The sequence below is a fragment of the Eleutherodactylus coqui genome, chromosome 7, assembly GCF_035609145.1.
Source record: "Eleutherodactylus coqui strain aEleCoq1 chromosome 7, aEleCoq1.hap1, whole genome shotgun sequence".
In the NCBI taxonomy this organism is placed as follows: domain Eukaryota; kingdom Metazoa; phylum Chordata; class Amphibia; order Anura; family Eleutherodactylidae; genus Eleutherodactylus; species Eleutherodactylus coqui.
Genome location: NC_089843.1, coordinates 63,808,026 through 63,833,633, shown reverse-complemented (window position 1 = coordinate 63,833,633; position 25,608 = coordinate 63,808,026). Strand labels below are relative to the sequence as shown.

At 45.0% G+C, this 25,608-nt stretch overlaps 1 protein-coding gene across 2 annotated transcripts in view; it reads left to right on the top strand.

Moving 5' to 3' along the window:
• SLC30A9 (solute carrier family 30 member 9) overlaps positions 1-25,608 on the top strand; it is a 123,845-nt gene that overhangs the window by 55,619 nt on the left and 42,618 nt on the right. For both annotated transcript variants that reach the window (XM_066573140.1, XM_066573139.1), the window contains exons 6-10: positions 5,484-5,566; positions 8,662-8,720; positions 14,555-14,622; positions 14,816-14,918; positions 18,702-18,757. In XM_066573140.1, the coding sequence (XP_066429237.1) occupies positions 5,484-5,566; positions 8,662-8,720; positions 14,555-14,622; positions 14,816-14,918; positions 18,702-18,757 (369 nt within the window). The remainder of the gene's footprint in view (positions 1-5,483; positions 5,567-8,661; positions 8,721-14,554; positions 14,623-14,815; positions 14,919-18,701; positions 18,758-25,608) is intronic.

Here is a 25,608-nt window from a genome sequence, read left to right as displayed (position 1 = left end):
AGTGTAAAATAAAATGATATTTTTCATTTCTTTACTGTTAAAAAAACAAACTTTTGAAAGTTCAATAAAGCCTCTTTTTTCCATTTTCCCATAAAAATGTAAACTATTAAAAAAAAAACCTCACATTAAAATATCACAATAGTTATCCCACAAAAAAACAAACACAATTCTGGCATTTGATTCTATTGAATGGCCCTCCTTGCTCCATGTTTTACCAAAATTTCGTTTTTGCAACACTTTTTTATTAACTCCTTCCCGCTCCTGGACGTACCTGGTACGTCATGGCAGCCTGGTACTTCCCGCAACATGACGTACCTGGTACGTCCTGGAGATAGCACGGGATCACATGTGATCCCGCGCTATCCCGCAGCGGGAGCCGGCTGTCAGTCACAGCCGGCGTCCCGCTCCAACAGCGGGGGGACATCGGAGATGCGCCCGCCGCTGTTAACCCCTTCCCTGCCGCGATCTAAGTAGATCGCGGCAGGGAAAGAGTTCACAGAGGGATCGCGATCCCTGTGTGTCTCCGGCCGGAACTCGCGATGTTATCGCGAGAGCCCGGCCTGTCACCATGGCAACAGGACGCCAGACACTGGCGTCCTGTATTGCCTGTGCCTATAATCGCTGTACAAGCGATAAGGCATGGCAGAGCAGTAGCTCTGCCATGCCTTATGACAGCGATCATAGGCACAGTGATGTAAGTCCCTCAGAGGGACTCAAATAGTATAAAAAAAAAGAAAAGAAAAGTGAAAAAAAAGAAAAATGTAAAAAAAAAAAACTAAAACCCCACATATTGGGTATTGACGCGTCCGTAACGACGTGTACAAAAAGTTGAACACGCTTTTTATTTTGTACGACAAAAAGCGTAAAAAAAAACGCTAAAAAACAGAGGCAAAATGCTAATTTTTAGCATTTTGCCTCACAAAAAATGCAATAAAAGTGATCAAAAAAGCCGTACATTTCCCAAAATGGTACCAATAAAAACTACAGCTCGTCTCGCAAAAAATAAGCCCTTATAGAGCTCCGTACACAGAAAAATAAAAAAGTTACAGGACTTTGAATGCAGCTATAGAGAAAAAAAAAAGATTTCCAAAAAAAGGGGGTTTTATTGCAAAAAAGTGTAAAAACCTAAAAAAAATATAACAATTTTGGTATCGTTGTAACCGTACCGACCCGCAGAAAAAATTTAGTGCTTCATTTATGCTGCATGATTAACGCTGTAAAAAAAAAAAAAAATCTATGGCAGAATTGATGCGTTTTCTCTCCCTGTTATCATTAAAAAATAAAAATAAAAAATTTACGATATTGTCTATATACCCAAAAGTGGCACCGATAAAAACTACAGATCGCCACGCAAAAAACAAGCCCTTACACGGCCGCGTCCACGGAAAAATAAAAAAGTTATGGCTTTTGAAAAATGGAGATGGAAAAATACCAAAAAATCGCTTGGTCCTCAACGCCAAAATAGGCCATGTCATTAAGGGGTTAAATGGGTCTCCCTACTCTGCAAATTTCCCCTGGCAGCAGTCTCCTCCATTCATGGCTCTTGCCCTCCCCATTTCCTGCTGCATAGCCGTTTGAGGCAAGAATGTCCCTGACCCCTCTGTATGCATTAGCCATTGAATCACTGGCTGTTATGCTTTGGGAAAGCCCCCTAATTGAAGCTATAACTGTAGGAGATTTGTGGGACTACGTGGCACTACATGTTCTTCTCAAACCCTATGGTATCTCTCCCTTACGCAGTACACCTTATAAATACATTTTGGTAAATTCTCTGGGCCTCATATTAATTGGGTAAACTTGGCCATTAAGCACCTTTCCTAAGACAATCCCCTATCCATTACCGATTCACTTTGTGGTCTGCAAATCACCAATATGTTCAAGTACTTGGCAGTCCATATTTCCAATCACTTTAGGTGCTCCTTAGAGCTTAATGTATACCCCTTAATAGACCATTTAAGTCCAAATTTAAGATATGGAGTTTTTACCTCTTAAATCAGCTGCTGGTCGTATAAATGTAATCAGAAGGATAGTACTACCTGAATGTCTGCTTTACATCATATTTAAGTGCTGGTTCCATGCCATTCTTTTTCTCAGTCAATGAACTTCCTTATGACTTCCTTCTTGTAGGGTAGCTCTCGCCCTAAATTACACACCTCCACCCGTCAGAGGCCAAAATGGGCACTCCTAGACTTGTTTCTGTATTATGTTGCAAGTCAACTCATTCACCTGAGTTATTGGCTTAGAGATGATCCTTCCCTGAACTCACATGCACTCCTGGCACATTTCTTGGGAATCCCTAACCTGTGGCCCATTTTGGAGGTTCCTTCATTCTTGCCGGGTAGACAGCTTCATGTATATAGACTGGCCTCTCAAGTTTGGAAGCAATCTATGTCAATCAGTAAATTTGCTGACATAGTGGCTGATATGCCCTTTTTGGTGTAACTGTGGCCTTCTTGAATTATATTCCCTACAAGATGCCCATATATGAGAATAGTTCAGTCTTGGGAGACTTGCATATACTTAACACTTTCCAATCCACTGTCTGACATCGGAAGACATTCTGGTTGAAGGCTGTACAGCTCCGATGTCGAAAGACGTCCAGCAGGGTATTCTTACTGTAGATTACTGGCTGCTCTGTTGTTGGGGGGCCTCTCCAGCATGTTACATACCGCAGTACTGGGTCTAGCCAGCAGATGGTGCCATTGTATAATGGCAGAAAGAGAAAAACCCCTAGGAAACCCTGAATCCAAAATTGGATTGCAAAGGGTTAATACGTTACTCTCTTTTGACCAGCTGAAAGCCAAGTATGAATTACTCTGTGCCCACTTTAAGTACCTGCAAGTTAGACATCCATTAATTGCACAGTTCTCATCGTCCAGACTTTGTATATCACATTATCCAATCAGCATATTACGGTCCCAAGGTCCTTGAGGCCTCATTTCCATGCTATACTCCCATTTGATAACTTACAAAATATCTTATGTGACACCTTCTGCTTCATTACAGTGGAAAGCACTGACACCAACATTACCAGGCAATGCCTTTTAAGAGGTATTGGAATCGCCTTTACTTCGCCAGCTGCAACCCTCCTCTTACTCAATATCGTCCACAGTCCCTTCCCTCATTTATGTCCGTGCTCTCTAGGTCTTCCCCCTGACTGCTATGTCTTGAGACGGGACCCGTGTTCTCTTGGGTTTTTGTTCTATTGAGAATGGTTTTGCTCTGCTCACTGTTGGTTGCGTTTTATGTTCTGCCTCCTCTGGCACGACCGCTTTGCAGGCTGAGAAATGACTATTCGCTCTTCATACCTTGTCAGCGTGTCCTACTTTTATACAGATTGGACTAGTTACAATTTTCATGTACCGTGTATGATGTTTATACTTCAGTAAAGCAAATTTAAAAAAAATATATACTTTTTTTCATCCCAGACCCCCCCCCCCTTACCTGATTGCCTTTCACAATCTGGAGGTGGTCTCTGTATATTTCAGCCACTTCCATGCAGAGCAACCTCTCTGTCTGATGCTCATCAGGCACTATCTTGATGGTGAACATCTTGCTTTCACATCAATCCCATGATGCATCAGCAAAGCATTAACTAGAAGCTATACCATTTCTGCCTGCTGGGTGGATAATCAAACAGGTGGGAACTTGAAGTGCCGTGAATAAAAACTCCTTTTATTGTAATCTGTGCATATAAAAATCACAGGTCCAGAGGACTAGTTTAGCTGAAACTAGTCCTCTGGACCTGTGATTTTTATATTCACGGATTACAATAAAAGGAGTTTTTATTCACGGCACTTCAAGTTCCCACCTGTTTGATTCTGCATTACGTATAAATGCCACCGGATCGAGTGGTTAATGAAGTATGTGAGTATACTCCTACATGTGAAATATATGCTGCAAGCTGAAGTGGATAAGACGAGGTGAGACTTTTTTTTTGCTGCTTTACAAATGCTGGGTGGATAGTTTTAATTATCATTACCTTTTTATATTCACCTGAATAAGCTACAGCCCATATGTAAGCAGTCAGGAGGGGTGAGCTGTGCTCTTCTCTAACTGGGACAGAATCTGTGTGATAATCATTAGTAAGGCCCAATGTCCACGGGCAGATCTGATTTGCGGAATCTGTGCGGGTCAAGCTGCTCATAGGGATACATGGGCGTCCGCACATGAATTAAAGGGGTTGTCCCGCGAAACAAAGTTGGGGTATACACTTCTGTATGGCCATATTAATGCACTTTGTAATATACATTGTGCATTAATTATGAGCCATACAGAAGTTATTCACTTACCTGTTCCGTTGCTAGTGTCCTCGTCTCCATGGTGCCGTCTAATTTTCAGCGTCTAATCGCCCGATTAGACGCGCTTGCGCAGTCCGGTCTTCTCCGTGTTGAATGGGGCTGCTCGTGCTGGAGAGTTGCTCCTCATAGCTCCGCCCCGTCACGTGTGCCGATTCCAGCCAACCAGGAGGCTGGAATCGGCAATGGACCGCACAGAAGACCTGCGGTCCACCGAGGGTGAAGATCCCGGCGGCCATCTTCGCAAGGTAATTAAGAAGTCACCGGAGCGCGGGGATTCGGGTAAGTACTATCCGTTTTTTTTTTTAAACCCCTGCATCGGGTTTGTCTCGCGCCGAACGGGGGGGCTATTGAAAAAACAAAAAACCTGTTTCGGCGCGGGACAACCCCTTTAAGGCATGCTACTTTTCAGTGAGGTTCCCACACGGATGGCTTCCATTGATTTCAATTGAAGTCAATGGAAGCTGCCCGATCCAGGCGGGCCGCGGATCCTGCTGGAAAGCAGGAGTTTAGAAAAAAAAAAAAAGTACTTTGCATGTGCACTGGCCAGCAATTCCACACATATCCGCATTACAGGAAAAAGAAGACCCGGACAGGCATGCGTAAGACCCAAACGGGTATGCAGGGTTGTCAGCCGCGGGCAGGGTCAGATTCCACTGCGGGCTCCCGTATGTGGACACGAGGCCTTACTGTGATCTGGATCCCTCTCTAGGCAGTTACACAGACTGAAACGTTGACTGAAAACTAAAGGCATAACCCCAAGTCGATCTGAGCTGGTCAGAATTTAGATCACATGACCATCTGAGGAGAAAGGGGCCCGGATTTTTAGCTGGATAGAAAAGAATAACTAACCATGATAGTACTAGATAATCTATTATTTAGATAGATATTATCTATCCTATCTATCTTGCACGCTCACATACAGGGTAGGTACATAGTGACCCTTTAATTTCCTCATACATTTCCAGGAGGATTAACAGAGGAGTGGCATAACGGGAAGTTCTAAGAATTTAAAAGGCATGAGAGCTAGCTAATCTTCTCTAATTTACAATTAGCAAAACTGTGTACATCTAGGAATACGTGATAACGAGGCTGAGATGATTTCCATTTCAGGAGAGGATGAGGGGAAATGATGTGTAACTGGTGATGATTGGAGTAGATAACTGTAGGTAATTCTTTCCACAGAGCCTTGGAAGTTTGGGGGAGCCCTGAAGCCATTTTCAGGGAACGCAAGTTAAGGAAAGAAGAGGAAATTGCCTACAGAGAAAGTAAGTTGAGATACAGATCTACTTCTATGGTCCCGAATTGTACTTTATAGCTGGTGAGAAGTTATGAAACATGTTATGTACATCCAAAAAGGTTAGGGCTCATTCACACGGGCATATGTGCAATTGTGGTCCGTGGAAAATGCTGCGTGTGTATATAAGCGTATTGGATGTGCAAAAAAAAAAGTCAAGAAAGCCCAATTGTCAGCTTTTTATTTCCAGTCTCCCGGCAGCATACATAAGCTGTGCAGTGAATGCTCAGGTATTCACTGCGGGGTTTTTTACACTCCCATAGACTTCCATGGGCGGTTTTTGGTGTGTAAATGCAGACCTAAATAGGACATGTGGAATTTTTTTCTTAATGTGTGTAATATATGAATGTCTGAATGCATCAATGTAATTTAATGGGTCTGTATTGACCCCTTAAAAAGTAGACTAAACATGGGCAGAAAATACACTCGTGTGCAATTTTGGTGTGTGAAACTTGTACCGTTTTCTCTGCATATGTATTGTGTTTTTCTTGCGTATGCTTTTTTTACACGCATGTTGCACGCTTATTCATTTCTTTCTAAACTCTCGCAAAAAAAAAAATAAAACTGCAAGAAGGCCCAATTAATGTCACTATTTAAATTTATTTATTTATTTATTTTTTTAATGTCTCACTTTCTCCTGGCAATGAACGTAAAAACGCGGTGAATACGCAGGCAACTGTGTATTTGCCGTGTCTTTACGCAATCCCATACACTGTAATGGGTGATCTTGGTCTGTGATGATGGACCAAAATAGGACATGCTGCAATTTTTATTTTATTTTCACATGATTGGTTGATATGTGGTAAAAAAATGGCTCCTCTGAATACCCCAATGCAGATCTGTGGGGTTTATTCTATCATGTGTTGGTAAAATGATGGCCATAATACAGGCAGGTAATATACCTGTGTGAACGGGCCCTCAGACTTAGAGGATTGCCACCTAAAACATGACATTGACCTTGTATTATAAACTGCTATTCGTTTCTGAAAAGTTTGGCGTTTTGTATTTCCAGCATATGTCGGATGTGTCAATGTATTTTCTTCAGAATACGGGTAGAATTGCATCAGTAGATCTCCACAAAATGTTTGGGATGAGCTTCGATGCCACTAAGATGGTAAAATAGACAGCTGATCTGGCATCTTAAGGGGTTGTCCAGCGGAAAATGGTGTGGAATACGGTTCAACATGGTGTGCAAACATGGAAAAGGCACGTCCACCACACCTGTTCCAATGCTGCCTAGTCTGCTGCCAAGCTGCGGGAACCACGTCCCGGGACAGGGCTCTAGCAGGTCAGTTTGGCAGTGATTGGCTGCAGAGGTCACATGTCCCTATATTGGGACGTCATCGCTGCAGCAAGAAGTAGAAGGCGTCAGGGGAGCGGGCAGTGTTGGAGCAGGAGCCATGTAGGATCGGTGAGGTAAATTTGCCTTTTTTAGGTTTGTACAGCATGCTGAGCTTTATTGAACATCATTTTATTTTTGCTGTTCAACCCCTTAAAAGTCCATTTGGCTAATATGTGCCTTCTATATACAGATAGTCCCCGACTTGCGAACATTCGAGTTACGAATTTCGCTAGATACGAACTATCTGTACAGCACAGTATGATGTAATGCTATGGCATTACATCATACTGTGCAGGGACCGGACAGGCTTCTATCAAGCCTGATAGAAGCCTGTCCGGTCACATCGCGGTTGCTGGGCAGCCGGGGGCCTTCTGAAAGGCCCCAGGGCTGTCTATGCAGAGCGCCTAGCAAGCCGTGCGCTTGATAGGCACTCTGCATAGGCAGCCCTGGGGCCTTTCAGGAGTCCCCGGCTGCCTAGCAACCACACAGCGTCCTGCGATCTCATCGTGGGACGCTGTACGGGCCCCCTGAACGTCGGGTGCAGGCTGTTTCTTACAGTGGGCACCCGGCGGCAGCAGTTCTGACGAGCCGCACCGCTTATCAGAACTGTTAACACTTTAAATACCGCTGTCAGAGCGGTATTTAAAGTGTTAACAGTTCTGACAAGCGGCGTGGCACGTCGGAACTGCTGCCGCCGGGTGCCCGCTGTAAGAACAGCCTGCTCCCGACGTTGTATGGAGCGGGATCCACCCGCGATCCCCTCCATACTACCATTTGTTCGACTTGCGAACAAAACGGACTTGCGAACGGGCTCCCGGAACGGAACCTGTTCGCAAGTCGGGGAGCACCTGTATTATATTCTGCACAAGTGTTCGTTGGCACAGTCAATGGGTGAAAAGGTACAGGGATCAGCCGACAAATGGGTCGTTCATCGGGTCATTATTGCATTCTAGCAAGCATAAGAACCGTTTGCTGGTCGGTTGTACATATCCCCATGTAAATGGGAAGGTGTACAGCCGGCTCAATGAGAATGGTCATACTTGGTAACGATCATTCATCCCTATGCCAATGATTCTTGGGCCATGTTAAAGACCTGTAAATGAGCGCCGATTGTCATGCTTTGTCGATCAATGCTCATTACATCGGTCCAAGAATAGGCCGTGTAAAAGGACACGAAGACCTATTGGCTTATCAGCTCCTTCAAATGTATCCAATGGACTCAAGTCATTCGACAGAGACCTGAAGTGCGTCCTTTTGGCCTCCATTAGAGCGGTATGTGTCTGCATCCCTTTTTAAAAAAAAAAAAAAAAACTACATAGGAAAGTGCTGCAGATTGCGCGTATCTATGCAGTTGGTCACCGGTTACCGTGACTAATGTTCTTTTTAACATCATGGCCAATGAATGATATTTGGGAATGTATAGGGGCATACTGTGTGTTGGAGGTGTGCTTTACATCAGGGAATGTCCTCTTTCTATCTATGTCTCTAACCAAAGGCTCAGACGTGGTGTGCACAGATGCATGACTGCTGCTTATAATGGATTGATTTACACTCCCATACCAGCCATTGCCATCGTGTCTTGCTAACTTCAGTAGGGTCCATTGAGTTCTGGAAAGTGGGATTGGAACCCACAGAAGTTGGTGTTCCCAGAGTTTAGGGTGATCTCGTAGCTCTGTGTGATACGTCTTACTGAACTCACGTTTCTTTCTTCTCGGTTTCTTTAGATTTATTTAGAAATCAGAAGTTATTAAAAGAATACAAAGAATTTCTAGGAAATACGAAGGTATGGTTATTAGTTTCCTTAATTAGTATTTTTATTTGTGACTAGGGTGGTAAAACAAATCTGCAAACACATTTTGGAAGCTGCGCAAGACCTGAACGGTGGAAATACGCTGTACACGCTGCTTTACTACACTTTACAATACAGGGAGGAATAAAAATGTATGCCAACTTAACGCTTGCCGTGTGTTTGAGTTGCGCCTGAGAGGCTCGGGCACAACTAGCCTTGGACACCATATAGACCCCTGCCCATGTGTCTAATATACAGGCAGCCAACTCATCGACATGCAAATGCATTCCATGTCTGCATGAAACAACCGTTAATGCAGTCTGTAAGTTCGTGTGGTGGACGGTTTTTTCACGTCTGACACATTGATAAAAAAACCCTGCGAGTGTGTCAGAGGCCTAAATCCTGAAGCCCCTGAAGGAAGACTTATTAAGGTGGTTGTACCAAGATTATACATTAACCCCCGTCTTCCAATCTTAAGAATGACTGTCTCATGCCCCCCTTTGCCTGGCGCTGCAGGGGTTCATTTTCCCCCCACAGTGATGTCAGAATGAATGGCGTGCTAGCTGAGCGTGCGCGGACGGCACTCCATTCATTTCAATGGCAGTTATGGAAATACTGAGCGATTGCCGCTCAACTATTCTCCGCAGCCCCAGTCAAAGTGCATTCTTGCATGACCAGCGCTCCATTCATGCTCCTCACTGCGGGAGGGTGAGTTGGGGGGTGCATTAAGTCTGCAATGAGGAAGAGGGGGGACATGGGAACTCCGTTTCCAAAATTGGCAGAGGTCCCTGTGGCGAGACCCCCACCTATCAGCAAATTATCCTCTTATCCTGTGGATAGCAGATAACCTGTAATCTTGGTACAACCCCTTTAAAAAAATATATAAAATCTTTTTATAGACTTGGCAAATCTTCGGCTCCAACTAAAATCCACAGCAGCTATGGGCTAGTGTAGATGGCCACTATAATTCACACCAAATGTTGGCAAAAAATAGAGTAAATCTCTTGGGCCGTGGCTAGCTCAGTCACTAAGCTGTGCTCACATATTAGGAAAGTATCACCCGACAGAAAATTGCCTATTCTTGTGCAAGTACGGCGCGTCCTCTCTGTGGTTTGTACCCTCTGCGCCCTGTTCGTTGGGTGCCAGCCTTATATCCAGCATTACCCTGATGTTAACCTGTGTTTCTGCTCCAGCTTTCTCCTGAGGAGTCTGTAGCGTTGGTAATGCAGACTATTAGAGCCACAAATGAAATGTCTAATGTATTGCTATTTCCTTTGTAATAGAAGTTTAGGGTAATGACCTGAGATATTGTGTAATAATGAAGCTATAAATCACCGTTATTGATTTGCTAGAAGTAAAACTCATTTATAGTTTTCCGTGCTGGGTGGAAAAGTCTGCACTCTCTCTCTTTTTCTTCTTTCTGGGGATTATACCCATTATAAGTAAGATTTAAGGGAGATCTTATTAGTGAACGGTACATTTATCAAGTTCGTAACCTGCAGAAAGTTAAGTGCTGCTTGGTTCCTTCATTCTTCCATAGTCTCAGCACCAGGCAACACTTCCTTACGGCGGGACGACGGATCTGCTGATTGTGCTTCTATGCGGTCAGATCTGAAGTGCATTAATGGGATTACAGCCGCATTGTGCAGTACTGTGTAGGTAATTCCCGCTTGCATTTAGGTAGGTAGTCCTGCAGAATGCTCCTGGCCAGATCTTCCATCACTAGCTTTACACAGGGTGACTATCGGCCGAATAACCGCTAGATGAAGCGAATTCGGACAATGGCCACTTAGTGGAAACACGGCTGCTGACGTGGTGCCGAGGGATACGCCGCTGGTCGTTACGTCACCAAAAGAAGAGCGTCTGGTTGATCAAAAGTCATCTGCTGTAAAGTCACAGTCGTTGGGGTTGGTAAACAAATTTGCATCCAGATCCCCTCTATGAATGATATCCTGGCGTGCGGCTAATAAACAATCATCGCTCTGTGTAAGAACAAATGAGGGCCTGTCACTTGTACGCTGCGGCGGCTTTTCTGAGCGCTAGTTTCTCCATGTAAAGTGCCTTTAGGCTTCTGTCAGCTGGATAGTTATTACTGTGTTTACAGCGGGGGCATCTACAGCCCCGGGAATCCATCAGCGTTCCACATCCTGGGCTGTATACACATTGCCTTCCTGACTAGGCTCATTATCACGTTGGTAAGCGCAGGGAGCAGACTACTTCCTGTCCGTTAGTGGCACCATGGTAAATCTGGCACCCCTGCCATGTTCATCTGTGCCATTGAGTTTCTACCTAGAAATGAGCACACTTGTTCCAAATTTGAAGCTACAGAAACACTGAATTTCTTTTATTAGAAGCCCCCGTCTGGTCGTGTGTTGAATCTCCTTTTGACGGCAGTCCTTCATGCTGTAGATTATACTAGGTAGTAGAATTGTTCTGCAGGAATATTGGCCCATGTGGACAGGAAGCTGCTTCCATTTGCCACAAGTTAGATGGAGGTTCCGATGAGTCGACAGGAAGGGTTCATCGATTCATGTGGCTTGCACCAAGTTCTGACCCTCCCATTGGCACGGTAAAACAGAAATCTAGACGTTTTTCCACTGTTCAGTAATCTGGTTTTTGCACTCTTTTGCCCTCTGAAGCCTTGTCTTACTGCTGCCCTTTCACAGCAATAGTGCTTGAACTGTTACAGCCCTTCTGTGTTAAGTCTAGTTGTGTGTTCGGACTGGATAGTTGGAGAAACAAGCATTTAGATTCAGCTGCAGATTTCTTGACTATTCTTGAGTGATTCTTGACATCCTCCTCTGACTCCTTTTTGTCGACTCGCTCTTTACATCCACAGCATGGTTTTTCCCTGATCACCCCATTCTCTGTATATTCCCCACAGCATTACATGTGGGAACACCACAAGGACTGCAGTGAAATCCTGGCCCCTGGTTAGTTTATGACTAGGCTTCACTTGAAATCTTTCCGATCGCTGCATTTTCCGATTCTAATATGGATTCACACTGAAACTGATCGACAGAAAACCTACTCACTTGATTTTAGGCTTCACTCCGGGACACACGTCTGTTTTCCATACAAGGGTCTCTAATAAAGTGTTTGTTATCTGGTCTTCCTCCGGCTCTGCTCTGCTGCCAACTTCACTAACTCCCCTCTCCCGCTCTCGGATCATAACCTCCTCTCTTTCTCTGTCACGCTCCCTAACATCCCTCCAGACCCACCTACCTACAGTACCTACAGGAACCTTAAGGCCATTCACACCCAGAACTTTGCTGAATCCCTACAGTCCTCTCTGTCCCCCATCTCTCTCCTCACCTGCCCCAACCTGGCTGCCGCTCACTACAACACCGCTCTCAAACATGCCCTGGATGAAGCGGCGCCCCCCAGGACCCGAGCCATCCGATGTAGACCACGGCAACCCTGGCTCACACCTCAAACGCGCTTCATCCGGCGGTGCTCTAGAAGTGCTGAACGGCTGTGGAGGAAATCGCAAACGTCCGCAGACTTCCTCCACTACAAATTCATGCTCAGAACCTACAACCTCGCCCTCTACTGCGCCAAACAAGTCTATTTCACCTCTCTAGTCTCCTCACTATCCCACAACCCTAAACGGCTCTTTGATACTCTTCACTCCCTTCTCAGCCCTAAACCGCAGCCCCCTGTGACGGATCTCAGTGCTGTAGAGCTGGCTGCTTACTTCAAAAAGAAAATAGACGACATCCGTCAGGAAATAACTTCCCAATCCCAGACTAGCCCTGACCCTAGTCTTGTCAGCACTGCATCTAGCTCCTGCTCACTGTCTGTACTCAGACCAGCGACAGAGGAAGAAGTCTCCAAATTGCTCTTCTCTGCTCGCCCCACCACCTGCGCTAGCGACCCCCTCCCCTCACACCTCCTCCGTTCCCTCTCCCCAGTGGTCATCTCCCATCTCACCACTATATTCAACTTCTCTCTGACCTCTGGCATCTTTCCCTCTTCTTTCAAACACGCCATCATATCCCCACTGCTAAAGAAGCCGACTCTGGACGTGACTGATGCTGCCAACTACCGACCCATCTCAAACCTCCCCTTCATCTCCAAACTACTAGAACGGCTGGTTTACTCCCGCCTTGTAAGCTACCTATCAGAGCACTCTCTCCTAGACCCCCTACAGTCTGGCTTTCGACCTCAACACTCGACAGAAACTGCCCTTACAAGGGTATCCAATGACCTACTGACAGCCAAATCGAGGGACGATTACTCCCTACTGATCCTCCTCGACCTCTCCGCAGCATTTGACACGGTTGACCACAAACTCCTCCTCAGTATGCTACGCTCCATTGGCCTAAAGGATACTGCCCTCTCCTGGTTCTCCTCCTACCTATCTGACCGCTCTTTCAGCGTCTCCTTTGCTGGCTCTACCTCCCCTCCTCTTCCCCTTGCTGTTGGGGTCCCCCAGGGCTCTGTCCTCGGCCCCCTTCTTTTCTCTATCTACACAGCCCCTATTGGACAAACCATCAGGAGATTTGGCCTCCAATACCACCTGTATGCTGATGACACCCAGCTATATACCTCTTCCCGTGACATCTCTGCACCTTTACTCCAAAACATCACTAACTGTCTGTCCGCTGTCTCTAACACTATGTCCTCTCTCTACCTAAAACTAAACCTCTCTAAAACTGACCTGCTGGTATTTCCACCCTCCACTAACCGACCTCATCCTGACATCTCCATCTCAGTGTGTGGCGCCAACATAACTCCTAGACAACATGCCCGCTGCCTTGGAGTCATATTTGATTCTGATCTCTCTTTTACCCCCTACATCCAATCTCTGGCCCGAACATGTCAGCTGCACCTCAAGAACATCGCAAGAATCCGCTCTTTTCTCACTGTGGAGACGCTAAAAACGCTTACTGTTGCCCTCATCCACTCCCGGCTCGATTATTGCACCTCGTTGCTGATCGGCCTCCCCCGCACCAGACTCTACCCTCTCCAATCCATCCTGAATGCGGCAGCCAGGCTCATCTTCCTGTCCAGCCGCTACTCGGACGCCTCTGCCCTGTGCCGGTCACTGCACTGGCTGCCCGTTAAATACAGAATTCAATTTAAACTCGCCACCTTCATCCAGAAAGCCCTCCACAGTGCAGCGCCCCCCTGCATCGCCTCCCTCATCTCAATCCATCAACCAGCCCGGGCTCTCCGCTCTGCTAACGAAACCAGATTGAGCGCCCCTTTAATTCGAACCTCTCATTCCCGCCTCCAAGACTTCTCCAGAGCAGCACCAGTCCTCTGGAACGCACTACCAAAGGCTACCCGAGCAATCCAGGACTCGCAGAACTTCAGGCGTGCTCTAAAAACGCACCTCTTCAGGGAGGCATACCGCATTCCCTAAACAAACCCCTCTGTATGCCGCCTGATAACATGCTCCCTGACCTACTGACTGCAATCCCTGCTAGCCATCATAAACCGCTCCTGCAGTCATACTGTTTCTGACCATTGTCTATGTGTATATCACCCCTCACTCTCCACCTCGCCATACTGTGCACATCTCCAGCCCCTTTACCGTCTGTATCACCCCATTACTTGTAGTATGTAAGCTCGTTAGAGCAGGACCCGCACCCCTGTTGTTTCCATCAATTGATTACTATGTAACCGTGGTTCTGTAATTTTTGTACTTTTGTCTTTCTGTATTCACCGTGTCTATGTAAGCACTGCAGAATATGTTGGCGCTATACAAATAAAGTTTATTATTATTATTATTTGTACACTATATAATAGTGGACCAGTTCGCTGTCTTGTAATATCTGACTAATCTATGTTCTGAATCCATTGTGTGTGTTTGCTTTCAGCCCCGCTTAAGTACAGCATCCATGTTCTTGAAGGGTCCCGGAAAAGTTGTGATGGTAGCTATTTGTATGTAAGTATATTTTAGTCTCGGTTTGTGGTTGAGTGGATGCTAGTGGCTCAGTGGGGCTTTACTCTGTTATATAGTACACTAGGTGGTCCCTGAAATGAGAAGGGACCACTGCTTGCTGTGTTATACTTTCATTGTATGTCAGTAACAAGACTGAGTAACCCGATCTGTTTCTATGTTTTTCTTTGATCCGTAGAAATGGATTAAACTTTTTCTTTAAGCTTTTGGCCTGGGTGTACACCGGATCTGCTAGTATGTTCTCTGAAGCTATTCACTCCTTAGCTGACACATGCAACCAGGTAAGAGGCAAGCGTTAACGTATACCACTAGTCTAGTTGGGGTAAAACTGACCTATAGTGTTAGAACATTTTTTATTGGGGTGAATTATTATTAAAGGGGTTGTACAGCAACTTTACATTTTTTTTTACGAAGCAGTAGAATGCTGTCAAATAAAAAAATTAGGTCTATGCTCTCCACTTTTGTTCCACTGCTTGCAGCTATTAACCATTTAGATGCAGATGGCACTTAGACGGACTGATAAATTTCCCCAACAGCTCCACACAATGAGATCACACAGGGTTTCTGTGTATTTCTGACTATTATGACGAGCCTGAGACATAACTTTATTGAATATACAATATACTGCAATTTTGAAGTATTGCAGTATATTGAATAAATGATCAGATGATCGCTAGTTCAAGTGCACTTTAGTTATTACAAAAAATAAATCTGGTATCATCTGTAAATGTTCGATCTATTACAATAGCGCGTTATATATCTCGCATGGTGGATGCCATCAGGGGAGAAAAAAAAAAAAAAAAGAGTACCCGATTTTGCATTCTTTTGGTCACCTGCTTCAAGAAAAAAATGTAATGAAAAACAATCAAAAAATCATATGCACTCCAAAATGCTACCAATAGAAAGTACAGGTCATCCCGCGAAAAAAAAAAAAACTACGTGCATCGATGTAAAAATGAGTTTTGTCAGTCAGAGGATGGGATGGCGACAAGGCAAATATATTTTATCTTTTAAAAAGAAGGGCAACAACAAAAAACTTTAAATGTAGTATCTCCGTAATAATGCAAACTCGCAGAATAAAGCTGCGATGGTGGTATTGGTGGGTTATGTACGCCATAAGAACAGCACCCACTCCTTACCCCCAAAACAGTGGTTTTTTTCCTTCATTCTAGCCCACCTGGAATTTTTTTTAAAAGCTTTGCAGTATATTATATGGTATATTAAGTGATATCAATACAACTCGTCCTGCAAAAAGCAAGCCCGCAGGTGATTGTCAACAGAGAAATAAAGAGGCTATGAATTTTTGAAAGTGGGGAAGAAAGAATGAAATGGCTTGGCAGTGAAGGGGTTAATTCTCAAAGTAAACCATGGAGTATTTGGTTGCGTCACCGCAAGCATAGATCTTAAAAACGCTCAAATTCTATTTGAAAATTGTATTCAAACAATAACCTTTATTTGTAGAAGTGTAACACCCCTTTAATATAGCCATATATGTAATGACTGCATATTGACACTAGATGGCGCCGTTTTTCCTGAAGTGACTGCATGGTAAGGGAAATGTCTGGGCTTTTGTGCAGATTGCTGCTCTTCCTGGTTTATCCTAGTGATGTCATTGTTATTGTATTACTTTGTATCTAGTATCAGTATGTCCTTCCAGGCGACCATAGTAAATTAGTACATACAATGACACCAGCACATACTGTAGGGCAATAACAAAATAACCTTCTATTGTGTGAAGAGAATGCCATACATGAAGAGGGAAGTAAGCCTTTTTATTGACCACTTCGGAGTGATCACAATGACTTTTATGTTGTGTTGGATTCTCCTCAATGTTGACCCGGTCTAAAAGTCGGATTTAGAAGAGATCTGGCAACAGTTCGCATTTGCTTACAACTAGTTACACTCTTACAAGGTGTATAGAAATTGGATATAACAAAAAACTGGAAACCTAATATAAAGTTTAAAGCTTGCTTATAATTTCATTCTCCAGGTGATCTGACCATCTGGCTTGGTTTGACACTCTTGTACATAATTTCTATTAATATAGCAAGTGCTTACAAGTGAGGCCTAGTGGTTAAAGGGGTTGTCCGGTTGTAAACTTACTTATGGCCTATTCTTAGGATACGTCCTCAATAGTAGACTGATGGGGGTCACATTACCTGGAACTCCCTGCTCATCAGCTTTTTGCCAGGCTGGCATACTTGTGCACTGAGCTGATTTCTGCAGGAAGCAGACAGCCCCATTCTTGATGAAGTGTTCATGCTTGGTATTGCAGGCAAAGTTCCATTTATTTCAGTGCCTGCAATACCAAGCCTTGTCACTGCCGTAAGAATGGTGCAGTCTGCTTCCTGCAGAATTCAGTTTAGCACGCAAAGTGCACTGGCCTGGCAAATGGCTTATCAGCCGGGTGCCCAGGGACCGGGTCCCCACCAATCTACTATTGTTAACTGATCCTGGGGATAGGCCATCAATACTTTGCAATCGGACAACCCCTTTTAAAAGTTCTATATATTACTAGGAAAAGCATAAAATGTCTGGACCGCTATTAAACTGCCTCTTCTGCCAAATAAGTATTCACATGGTGAATAAATACCTGAAAGTGCTGCAAATTAAGTTGGCGCTATACAAATATCAAGTCCATTCCTTCCCTTCCCCAATATACAGAGGAGACAGGGATAGCAAAATGTGTTTTTTGCTGGAGTGGGCCTCTAAGACTTTTACATAGGCCGATCAACTGATAAACGACCAAATGCTTGTTTGCATCATTTATATGGGCAAAGAAATGCCCCCTAGTTGGCAACACATATCCGAGCGTAAGCAGGGGACATGCTGGGGACAAATGATCATATTATTAATCTGTCGCATGTCAACAGCAGAACGAATGCCAATTGACATTTATTGTATGCGCTTTTTAATGGGCAGATAATCTGTTAATGTTAAAATCCCTTTGCTCACTGGTTGTATTGGCCGGGAATTGTGTGAGAAGTATACAGACAGCGCTGCAGATCCTTTTACACGGGACAGTTGTCAGGTGCTTTATGTCCATGATGGTCATCCCTGCAAAGTTTATGGTGGTGGTCCAAGTGACAGGTTCCCTTTCTAGAGACGCTCTCGCCATCTTCCCACAGGCCCCTCTGAGGGCAGCATATCATAGTGACAGGCATGCTGATCACAATGATATGTCTGCCATGTGTATCTGTGCAATACTTTGGGAGAATCTTGCATTTTAGTAGCAGCAGCCAGACAGCGGTCTACAGGAAGTAGTCCTTAATATACATGATCTGCAGCAAACCCTGCCCACCCTTCTCTCAAGCCACAGATTGACTGCTCTCTGCATATTACTGTCAATTGGTGGCAAGAGGGCGGAGTTGGCGTGGCGAGCCGCAGATCATGCATATTAAGGACTAATTCTCTGTATCTGGCTGCTACTATGGTAATAAAATGCAAGTTAGGGCCCTTTTACATGGAACATTATCGTACAGGTTCTTGCTGGATGGCAAGCCTGTGACTGGGTTTTTTTGGGGTTTTTTTGTGTGTTTTTCATATAAATTTTTATAATGTTACAATTGTACCGTTCCTCTGTTATGGTGAATTTACACGGGAAACTCAGCCTGATATCGCACTTGCAAACACACACGTGTGAAAATACCCACTCTTCCCTATGGGAGCAAAAATGCATCGCATGAAACGCATGCGGCGCGTTTTCTTCCGGTATTTTGTGCCGGATCTGAGATTGAACCTCTGACCGGAGCTTCCAACGCAGATGTGACACCGGCCTTAACGCACCCTTAGTCTTATTAGAAGTTTTAACTAAGTTGACTTCAGGGTGTCACCGTGCCTCTTGTCTAAGGGTGTGTCTCTACATAGCGCCGGCTGATTGGACGATGCGTGGAGGGACACCCCCCAACTCTTAACTTATTCATACATTTCTAGGAGGATTAACAGAGGAATTATTTCACGGGGAGTTATTTCCTAAAACGGACGTGTCGGTGTAACGGTCAGATCCACATTGAGCCTTGTGTTGGTGCATGAACTCAAAATTTCCCCCCTTTTGTGTTTTTCAGGCACTGTTGGCTTTAGGCATTGCACAGTCGGTACGGACGCCGGATCCTGGACACCCGTAAGAACAGATATTGACTCGTTTCTGGTCATTGACCGTTTACTATTAGTTTACTTGAATACTGTTTAGATCTGTAGAGAATAAATGTGAAGTTCTGTTTCTCATATGATCTGGTCACATCTGCCTTGTGGCTTATGATAACCTAAACCAGAAGTCATACGACAGATGGCAGGAGCTCCGCGACGGACTCCATTCGCCGATCATGTGATCTGTCTGGGCTCTGTCTCCATCACCAGTAGCTCTGCATGTTTTATTGCTGTTGCTGTAAAGACAGACACAATTGTCAGATCCAGAGTTTCGTCAGCGGTTTCTAAACATGTGAAATAGTGGCCTGTTGTCTAAAGTTGACAACCTACTGGACTGTTTTTGATCCACCCCCATGACAGATCTGCCTGCGGACAGGTGAGGCTTGTATGACTGCGAAATGAAGGGCTGTTACATTACAGCCTTACTTCAGTGTCCTAAAATATGGGGAATATGAAAAGGGTAATTATAGAAGAACCACCATGCCCCCTTATGGTCACAGACTAAACTCCGCAGATGAGCATGTCCCTGATCGCTCCCCCTTATGGTCACAGACTAAACTCCGCAGATGAGCATGTCCCTGATCGCTGGGTCCTGCACCTCCCGCTATCCAACACTTGTTCTGTATTGTCCCTTATCTATACCAGTAAGGCATATGGGATAAGACAGTTGTAGCAGTAGGTTCACCTGATCACGTTGGAGCGCTGTGTTTGTCTCAAAGTATATGTACAACATATCAATAGGCCCGCATTCCCCCAACTGAGGCCAGAACAGAAGTGTCCTTTTGGATCCATTGGGCTGGTGTATCTTTTTTTCCTTTTTCTTTCTTTATACAGAGTAAGGAAGCGTAGCCAACAGTGCTTTCAGGTTTTCCACGAAAAAAAAACATATTTCTGCATGTTATACCTTTTTATTTTTATTTTTTTTTTAATGCTCTGTATGTTTTTACTAAGTAAAAGCAGATAATGAAACCATTTCCATTTTTCTAATCTTTTTTTTTAAATTTTCTGACTAATTAACAGCATTTAGAGATATACGTTACAGCAGCCTCGTGGGCCGTTCACAAAATGGACAGGAGAGCCCCATTGACTTCTGTGGGAGACTATTCTTGGCCTGTTCTATAATCTGCACAGAGGTCATTGTGCAGGGAGGGGGAGGAGGTGAGCTGTGACCATCGCCTATTGTGAATGATGGATCCTGTGTTCTCTATATAAAGGTGCTACCTTTCAGTGTAATGCTGCCTGTGATATTAGTGAGATGCCTGCTGCCAAGCTTTTCTCTACAGAACAAAGCATATCACAGCATGAAAACTGCAGGATTTTAGGATCTTTTAAAAATTTTGAATGTGACTGAAAAATCGAAAAAAAAGAAATGAACAAACCCCCCTCCAAAAAAATAAATATATAATATATATGTTTAACATAAGAACTTGATTTGTACAACAGGTCCTCTCCTGATGATACATTCCCTTGTAATCGTGGCAGTTTATGGGCAGTGTCTGCCTATAGTGTTCTATATTGGGCACTACTGTTACATATGCGTCTGATGTTAACAGAGCTTTAATGTCCATTGTGTCTGTGCACCTTCTATAGCCCCCCCCCCCCTCCCCCTCAAAATAACTGCAGGAGACTCATGTTGTACATGAATACTTAGTGGTGCTTTAAAGTTTATGAATCCTTCAGGATTTTCCATATTTTTGCTTATATTTGTCCTAAAACTCGGACATGTGATTTTGGATCGTTCTCAAATACATGGCCAAGTCTAATATTTTTAACTTATTTGTTTGATTTCTTTCTATTTTATCTACTTTTAGTTCTATTTTATCTACTTTTTTATCTGCTGTAGTTTTAGATCCTCTATAAGCAGAAATGTGGAAAATTCTGAAAGTTTAAGGCTGGGTTCACACTGGGCAGATATGCAGCGGAAATTCCGTCCGGAATTTCGCAAAGTCCGTCTGTGGCCGCAAATCCCGGGATTGGCCAGCCATGTGGACAAAATTTCTCAGAAATCTTGTCCACATGGGACGGCAAACCCGCGGCGGCGGCGGCGTGGATTTGCTGGCCGCAGCAGGTTCTTTTTTTTTTTTTTTTTTTTTTATGTTGCGGCCGCGCTCTCCTCTATGGGAGCGCCGGCTGCAATGCAAGAGCGAGCGGCCGGGCTGCTTCAAAACCCGCAGCTAAGTGCCATGGATTTTGAAGCCGCGGACTCCTGGCGGAAATCTTGTAGTTTTTCCATGCGGCCAAATTGCCAGATTTCCGCCGGGAATACGCCCCGCGTGACCCCAGGCTAACAAATAGATATATGCCCCACCCCAGTGATCTGATAGTGATGGCCTATTCTAAACGCCCTTTTACACGGGACGATTCATATTCCTCTGCTCCTGTGGGAAATTGAACGATAATGGTACCGTGTGAATGCAGCGACTGATCGAGAATTGCTGCACTCAGAAAACTGAATAACGTGTCGTTCCGGTGTAAACAGCAGTCCTTCACTTTTTAAAAAAACTGTCTGATTACTATGAATAGAGGTGGGTGGAGGAAAATGCTCCCCGGCCCGCCCCGACTCCATTCTGTAACGGTACAAGAACGAGCATCACTAAGATGTGAGGGGCATCGTTTGCCCAACGGCTCATCCTGTGTAAAACAACCACAAGGATAAGTCCCCTATATGATGTGGTTTGGGTTGCAGGTACAGGATACAATGCAGCAGATGGAGTAACCAAAATGTGCAATATTTTTTTCAAGAACGAAGAAATGAAAGTGAACAGTTAGGGGAAGAATAAAGCAATTAAACAATCCCCTTTAAAGTAGCCTGGCACACTCTATTCTTATTAGTGCCATCCAATAGGAAACCGAGTTAGAAGACAGTTGAAAATGTCTTAGTGCCAGCTCACACACTGCTCTGTGTATTTACCCAGTCCAGACTTGGCAGTGCTCATACTGGTAGTTCGTTCAGCCGTATAATTTCCTCCATGCAGTACGGTAGCTACTTCAACAGGCCCGTTGGTTACCTAATAACGCCTCTAATGGTGTGCACACTTAGTATGGGGATAGAGGCCGGCCTCACAGTTCTGTTCTATGGAAGTTGCCAATCTGAACTACTCGGGCTTGTCCCGAGTCAGGAGTGCCACTCAACCGTTCTGTACTCCTCCGTTCCTGGTTGTATCAGTCTGTCTCCCACCAGGTCAGGCCTGTAACACAGATGTCCTTTCCCTCTTTGCAGCCAGCATACTCCGGTTCCAGTGTCCCCTGTGCTTTCCATGCAGTCTCTTCTTCTCGGTCACTGGACTCTGCTGTTGCTCCTCTCTTGCTCCCCTGCAGACTATTGCACCTCAACTTAGTCCGCTTCAGCAGCGCCCCGTAATGAGCTGCAGATCTGAATATACTTGATATTAAAATGGTAGAAATTGCAAAGTCTCTTTAAAACACAGAACCCCTATTCTATGTACAAGGATAATGGAAAAAAAATCCCTTAATGTGACTAATATGCCCCGTTTTACCCATCAGTTGCCTGCCTTTAGACTCGGGGCTTGTACATTTCTCAGCGTCCACTACGTCTTATTCCTTCCCTCCTCCAGTTTATACTTGATGGCGTAACGTTCTGCAGAGGACAGGGCGCGCACCTCTGCCCCTCACACCTGCCAAGCAGCCCCCCTGGTATGAGGCATCGGAAGCGCTGCCAGCCTCTTGCCAGATAATAATTATCAGCTTTTTTGGACTTCTAAATGCTGTAAAATTACAACTAGGAAAATGTATTTCATGTATCAAAACATATCTGAAATTGCTCATAATGACAAGAGGAATTAAATTCAGGATGGTAGTCGGCGAATATTTAAACACTGCCCTGTTCATTAAACATCTGAATGCATTAAAAAAAAGGGATTAAATCAATTTCATCAGCAGCTGTGGTGCATAACATTAAAGTAATAAGATTAGATCTAAATAGCCTTTGCAGGGAGGGATTAGAAGAATATACAGAATGAAATTACTTTTTTTTTATGAAACTCCGAAAAGGGCATGTAGTCACAATACTGTATTAAATGGCCAGCTTATAATGTGCGGACTTCTGCAGGTCTTAATGCTACATGTACAAAATGCTGTCATGGCTGTACGTAAGGCCATACAATAACTCTAAACATCCCGATTACCAACGGATATAAAAGATTTGCAATGGTGGTCTCAGATGACACGTTACATGACAGATGCTCTCAAGACCCCCAAACAACTTCCTCTGGCAAACTCTCATATCTGCTACATGTGTTTATTCAAGCCAATGACCATTGGTGTGATTATATGGATGGCTCAAGTATGCATGGAGACCTAGTGGGGTCTTGAGCAAAGGAATCCTCCTCTGGGATATCCATATGCTCCAGTGGGCCATATGGATGGGATCCGTACTGATTGGACAGCTCTTGATAAAGGGCTTGTGCTATGATTGATAGTTAGTCCCCCAATCCTGTAGATGGGGAATGACTGCTGGGAATCCCCATTGAGAAAGGTCTACAGCACGTCCTAAGTTGAGGGCAGCGGCAGTCACACATGCGGGGTGCCACTCCACTCGACTCTCTGCAGCCGTCCCCTGGGAAATAAATGGAAGGACCACCTGGCATATGTGGCCATCACTGTCATCACTTCAGGACGCCCCAGAACTTTGTTGTTGAGATGGTGGTGGGGTTTGTTCTATCCTGTGGATAGGGAAAAACTTTCAATTATCGCAGAACCCCTTAGAAGATATATTCAGTGTGTCCATACATGCAATGAAGACTACCTGCCATTTTACCACGGACTTTCAGGATTTTCTTTCATGGATTTTGGTGCTTTTATATCCATGAACCCTCTCCGTGGAACATCCGTGCCCTTTACCGTAACAGCATGGTGCATGACATTCTCAAAATCTCGTCCATGCGCTGCGGAAAAAAACACAAAACCTATGCAGAAATTGACATGTGGGGGGCGGAGCCTGACCGCTGTGCTCAATGGCCGCTTGAGAGCAGAGCTCCGGCGGCAAGATACCTTCTGGAGGTCACAGCAGCTTCCTCAAGCAGCGAAATGAGAAGAGGCGGAAGGGAGAGAGCCGCGGAACACGCTGGGACACCGAGGGGAAGCGGAGGACAAGCCGGTATGCAGCGCTTTCTTAAAGAAAAAAGCCCTCGCTCACCGCTGTTCCCAGCCAAGATGGCGCCGGCTGCAGCTCACAGTAAGGAGGGGGAGGAGGGAGCTAGCTCCGATAATGAAGATGGGGAGACAGTGTCAAAGGGGTTCATGAAGGACTTAATCATGAAAGCGATGCAACCTATAATGGCTGAGCTGGGGGAGATAAAAGAAGATATGAGACACCAGGGGAGAAGAGTAGAGGAATTAGAGACATCCACGTCCTCTTTAACAAGCCACGCTTCTGAAATGGCCCAGATTCTGCAGATGCACCAGGATCACCTCAACAGAGCCCTCCTGATGCAGGAGGACTTGGAGAATAGGAATAGGAGGTGTAATATTCGTATCAAGGGACTCCCGGAGTCCTGGGCCACGGAAAGTCTTTCTAAGGTAGCGAAAGAAATCTTCTCTTCCCTGCTTGGTCCAGAAAGGGCTACCCCAATATCAATAGAACGGATCCACAGAGCCCTCAGGCCCCTCCCGGCGAACACCGATCCTCCTAGGGACATAATTTGCAGATTGTTGTCTTTTCAGGACGCGTTCGCCATCTTGAGAGCCGCCAGAAATTATAGAAATTTAAAATATGCCGAGACTCCTCTGCAGATTTTCCAGGACCTGGCCCCTACCACCTTAACCAAACGTCGCCTGCTTCGCCCACTGTTGGAGATACTCAAAGAAAAGGATATCAAGTATGCATGGCTGTTTCCATTCGGCCTAGGTTTCTCCCACAGGGGTCACAGGATAAATATCAGAGAGCCTGGGGACTTGCAGGCGTGCTGGAGACTACTTGAAATAGAGCCGCTGGACCTCCCGAGTTGGTTGCCACTCCCGGGACTGCCTGACTTACCAAAACTTCCCTCCCCGCCTACTGGGACATCAGTTGGTCCCGCTAAGTCTCCCAGAAACAAAAAAAAGAAGAGTCGGGACAACACACCCGCGGGCGACTGAACAGTTAGCAGCAGTTTTTTGGTTGGATGCTTTTACCCAGAGCCCGTGGAGAAAGTCTGGTGATTCACCCTTTCTAATCCGTCCTGAAATGTTGAAAACGGCCGGGAGGTCTTTGTGTTCGGACTTTTGGTTCCGTGAAGCGGATGGACTTGTTCGGACTTGTGGTTGTCCGGCCGCTCGTATGGCTCACAAGGTTCGCGGTTGACTCTCTCGTTTCGACTCTGATAACCGTTACCTTTGAAAGTTTAAATGTTTGCTTATGCTTTATGTTTCAGACCTCCAGGGGTATCTGTCAGGACAGGCTTGGTGCAGTGCGACTTCTCTGCCTGGTGGCGTTTGTTACCGGTGTCACTCCCTTGGAGGAGTTTATCGTACTGCTCACCGCCTCCACTGACCGTCCTTGGACTGACTGGTCTTGTTGATCACTCGTTCACATATTTAGAGTTCGTATTACTCTTTCCTCGTGTCTCTTTCCCCCCCTTGCTTACCCTTTCCCTCCCTTATCGCTTTTTCTACGATTCAGAAAGCTCATATAAAAAACTAAGGAATTACTCACGTGTCAGCCTTCTCTACTCTAGGTTGCTCTTTTAGTCTGCCATGCCTCTCTCTCAGCAGCCGAAGACGAATGAGCTCCTCCGCGTCTCCTCATTCAACGTGAGAGGGATCAACTCCCCATTCAAGCGTCACAGTGTGGCTCAGCTTCTCCGAAAATATGGTACAAAAATCGCC